The sequence below is a fragment of the Trichechus manatus genome, unplaced genomic scaffold, assembly GCF_000243295.1.
Source record: "Trichechus manatus latirostris isolate Lorelei unplaced genomic scaffold, TriManLat1.0 scaffold00041, whole genome shotgun sequence".
Classification (NCBI taxonomy): domain Eukaryota; kingdom Metazoa; phylum Chordata; class Mammalia; order Sirenia; family Trichechidae; genus Trichechus; species Trichechus manatus.
Genome location: NW_004443977.1, coordinates 10,278,996 through 10,283,383, shown reverse-complemented (window position 1 = coordinate 10,283,383; position 4,388 = coordinate 10,278,996). Strand labels below are relative to the sequence as shown.

At 50.6% G+C, this 4,388-nt stretch overlaps 1 protein-coding gene across 1 annotated transcript in view; it reads right to left on the bottom strand.

Moving 5' to 3' along the window:
• Positions 1-1,989: 1,989 nt before the first annotated feature.
• Positions 1,990-4,388, bottom strand: part of RETREG2 (reticulophagy regulator family member 2) — a 7,898-nt gene continuing 5,499 nt past the window's right edge. The window contains 4 exon segments of the mRNA XM_012555537.2: positions 1,990-3,478; positions 3,726-3,861; positions 4,019-4,113; positions 4,260-4,388. The exon segment at positions 4,260-4,388 is cut by the window's right edge and continues 7 nt beyond it. Coding sequence (XP_012410991.1) covers positions 2,862-3,478; positions 3,726-3,861; positions 4,019-4,113; positions 4,260-4,388 — 977 coding nt within the window. The 3' untranslated portion in view covers positions 1,990-2,861.

The window sequence follows — 4,388 nt, the reverse complement described above, 5'->3', positions numbered from 1 at the left end:
ACCCAAAGACTTCTGTCCTCTGAAGTCTAACAGACAACCCTTCAAATGTTTGAAGGCAGCTGACATGACTCAGTTCAGCTCTCTCAAACACTCCCAGTTCCTTCAACAGTTCTTCATACAGTGATTCTCAACCTCCATCTCTGAACACACTGCAATTTGTCAGTCTGTCACAAGCGTAGCAAGCCATCTTCTGTGTTCCAACTCAAGCACACTACACTGTCGGTATTATCTTCCTTGTTTTGGAGACTCCATTTCTATTAATGCAGCCTAAAATTACATTAAGTTTACGAGCAGCTCAGTTTGAATTTATAGTTAAAATGCACTCCACCCACCCCAACATACACACGTAGCCAACTCTTCTTCCCCCACCCTGTATTTCTACAGTTAATTTTTTTGAACTTCATTGTAGGTTACACATTCTGCTGAATTTTGTTTTCACTCATATGAAAAGCTTTCTCTTATCCTTTAAATGACCAGGACACATGATAATGAAAAAAAATCACAGCCAAATGTGTGGCAACCAGTAGACCAGGGTGAATGTCAAGAACGGACCCTCATGGGAGGAGCTCCAATCCTCTGAATGTTCAGATCCAGGTACAGGCTTCTGGCTCTATCCTCAAACTGTGACCTTAACATGAATATGGATTAAAGGTAGGGCACATGGCAATCTTCGTCTTTCTGATGGGTTAATTCTATTTTTCTCAAATTGCCAATTTGTTGATAGAATTGTTTTTCCTTTCTCTGAAATCTCTGGATGACTAAAAGTTCATGTTCCTTCAATGGCACAAGACAGCAGCTCAATCAACCGCGAAAGGTTCTCTCTCGGGCAAATGTGAAACAAACGGCAAGGAAAAATTCTCACACTCAGGAGAGATGTGACCAAGTCAACCTCAAAAAGACAGGTAGCGCTGCCATATGGCACCTCCGACTGGAGGCTGAGGACCTGAACCCATAAAGGAGGCCATCTACTCTGTTCTGGGCTTTTACTGTTAGTCTTCCCCAGAGGGAGGACTGCCAAGAGTCCACCTTATGTAAAGTCGAGGTATAAATTGGTTCTCTACTCCCAAGTCCTTGCTTATCTCCCCATTTGCACCCTATTAATGGGCAAGAGCTTACCGTTCAAGAGAGTGTTTGCTGGAGCCAGACTGGATTGGTTTGGATCCTGGTCCCACCATTTACTAGGATTTGTGACCGTCAGGAGTTAACCTGTCCGTTAAATGCAGTTAATAATAATCCTATTTCACACAGTTGTAAGGAAAAAACATGAGTACATAAAACTCAGTTAAAATAGTGCCAAGCACATCTTATGCATTTGGTGTTAGCTACTATTTCTTTAATGTTTCATGCCCAGAAACCAGTTTTGATGCAGCTATACATCCTCTATTGCTTGTTTGGTTCCCCCAGTATAGATAAGCCAGGGCTGAGTAAGTTGTTAGCATGTGGATAGGCGAGGACTTCCTAAGAGTGTTAAGCCTGTAGGGAACATGGTAGAAGACAATTGTTACGGCCCCAACTTCTTACTGATTGGGAAGACAAGGGAATTTCCTCCTGCATATGCTTTATTCACACATGCTAAATCTCACTAAATGTATCACACTGCAAGGAAAGATAGCTAAAGGGAAGTCAAGATTGTGCAATGCTTTCTTCTGGCTTCCTTTTGCACTGAGGTAGAGGAGCCCAGGTGGCACAGTGGTTAAGTGCTCAGCTGCTAAACAAAAGGTTCGTGGTTCAAATCTACCAGCCGCTCCACAGGAGAAAGATGTGACAGTCTGCTTCTGTGAAGATTTACAGCCTTGGAAACCCTATGGGGCACTTCTCCTCTGTCCTACAGGGTTGCTATGAGTTGGAATCGACTTGATGGCAGTGGGTCTGGGTTTTGAAATAAACAGCCAAGATTATGACAAGGGGGTCAGGGGTGAGGAGGGGGCAAAGTGCAGGGTGTGGGGGTAGCTCACAGTGAAGCAGGCAGGCAGCAGCAGTTCTAGCCAATCAACACTTTATTTTTCTGCCGACACCTGCACAGATGTTACTGTCTACTTCCTGACCCCAGGAGGGGGGGTCCCACCACACTTGGACCACCCACAGCCCACCGAAGCAGGTCTCTCACTCCTCCCTGGGACAGTGAGGAAGCCTCCCATCCCACCAGAGCTCCTGCTCACCAGCCCCAGTGCTGTGCATACGCGGTGGGATCTTGCTCTCCTGTATCATCAGAAGCCAGGATGAACTAGGGCGAGGGTGCAGTGGAGGTGACAATGACTAGTGACTTAGAGACACAACTACTGCCGACCCACCACCCCAGGTTTAGTCTTTACCTCCTAGACCAGGGGCCTCGCTAAAGCTTAGCCAGTGCTTGCTGGGAAGGAAAAGGTGGGGAAGAGCGAGTGTTGAGCTGCTAAGTACAGGACACAACAAGGAAATAAAGCAGAGAGGAGTATGAGACAGGCGAGAAAAATGTGCCTGAACTAAACAACCAAGTGGGACATGAGGGCGGAGCAGCACAGGTCCCTGAAGATAGGAGGAAAAAGAAAGGGACAAACCACCATGGCTTGGGGCACAGTGGAATGAGAATAAAGGTGAGGTGAGGCAAGGAGCCAAGTGCAGGCTACAGGAAGGACTTCCCTAGCTCTGTTCACACCCACTAACCAAAATGTAAAATTATTTACAGACTTAAAACCGATCCCAGGCCCAGGTACTGCACCAGGCCTGAGATGGCAGGTGGGCAGGCAGGGAGAGGGTGGACTGGCTGCACAAGGACAGCCAGCTCCCCCCTCACTGCCCCTCCAGAGCAGTAGGGAAAGGAGGAAACAGGGACACCCCTAGCCAGGAAACCCTACTGCACCTGCAGCTCCCTTCCCTGTGGCTTATGGTTCTGCCCCAGCCTGAGCCTCTTGGTCTGACTGTACCAGGGATAGGGTGTCAGGCCCCACGGGTGGAGTATCAGGGGATTTTGGCGGTGTCTCTGGTCCTAGCCCCAACTCTACATTCAGCTGCTCCAGCTCCCCCTGATCCAGCAACTCAAAGTCCTCAGTGGTGAGTGTGTCTTCTTCCTCGGGGGCAGGCAGGAGCTGGGGTGAGTCCTGGGGGAGAGGTGGGAGCAAGGAGGAGGAGAAGACTGGGTCACTTTCGGCAAGGCAAAGTGGGGGTGACACGGTGAGGGTGCTGGGCAGAGTGGTCAGGTCACCAGTCACTGCCTCTGGGCTCAGCGTCTCCGGCGGTCCCCCTGGGGGGTGCCTCACTCCATCCGTGGGGGATCCTGCCCCATTGAAGTGTGTGTTCACAAAGTGAAGAGGAGAGGACAGCTGCAGCAAGGTTTCCTTGGCTGTCTCGTCTTCCTCCTCTGAGTCCAGGGCCTGCCTTGAGAGGACCTGTGGGGGGCCCAGCAGCTCTTCGGGAGGGGCCAGCTGTGCCTCCTCTCCCTCCCCCAGCTCCCGGCTCAGGGCCTCTTCTGGCTCACTTGGTAGGCTCTGCTGGTCCAAATCTGTGCAGAAAACAAAGGCTCAGGAATGGATCTGCCATTCTCATCGGCCATAACAGGCCAATCAGCTTGAGAATGTGAACCCCGGACATGGACTGCTGGGCCTGGCCCTGGTGTTAAGGTCATTCATGAGTTGGAGTAGTATTAGAGGACCAGTTCCCCAGAGAGAACGTTTACTGGGCGCAGAGAGCACAACCAATGTCCTACGACAGGGAATAGAAGACCAGGAGGGACAAAGGGCTCCCCATACCCTCAGAGACATCGGTCAGTTGCGGAGTTGTGGCCCGGGATACAGAGAAGCCGCCACTTTCCAAGATAGAAGCCTCCTCATCTGACAGCTCTGAGTCTGTAATGGCCAAGGCCAGTGCTGTTTTCTTCACATCCACCTGCAGAAGAACCAAGATAAAACAAGACAAGTGAGGAATAAGAAAACCAATTTTCTAGGAGCCCCTTAACTCCCACCCCCTTGAGAGATGGCAGCTCTAAAACAGAAAGATCCTTCCCCAGTCTTCCACGTGCCACCTCCATCCCCTTGGGCCTCACCACCGGGGAGAAGCCAGCCAGTTCGGCCTCACTTTCACTCTCAGTCTCTGCCAGTGGCTCGTCACCTCCTGGGGGTCCGTTCTTCCCCTGCCGCTCTAGAGAAGGCAAGAGCAGCAGGGCAGTGACCACCAGAGACAGAATCAGGGGACATGCAGGACAACCTAAACTCCAGAGCATTTCACAAGCTATAAGCCAAGGCCCTCCCCTTCTTTGGCCCTTCAAAGATAACAGAGCCCCTTACTCCTCTTGTCATGTTTGTGATGCAGAGCGTCCGCTTCCGCCTTCATGCTGTAGTCCAGCTGCATGAGCAGGGGCTCGAGGCGTGTGTACATTCTCTGGATCAGCTCATGATAAACCACCAGGGGCCACA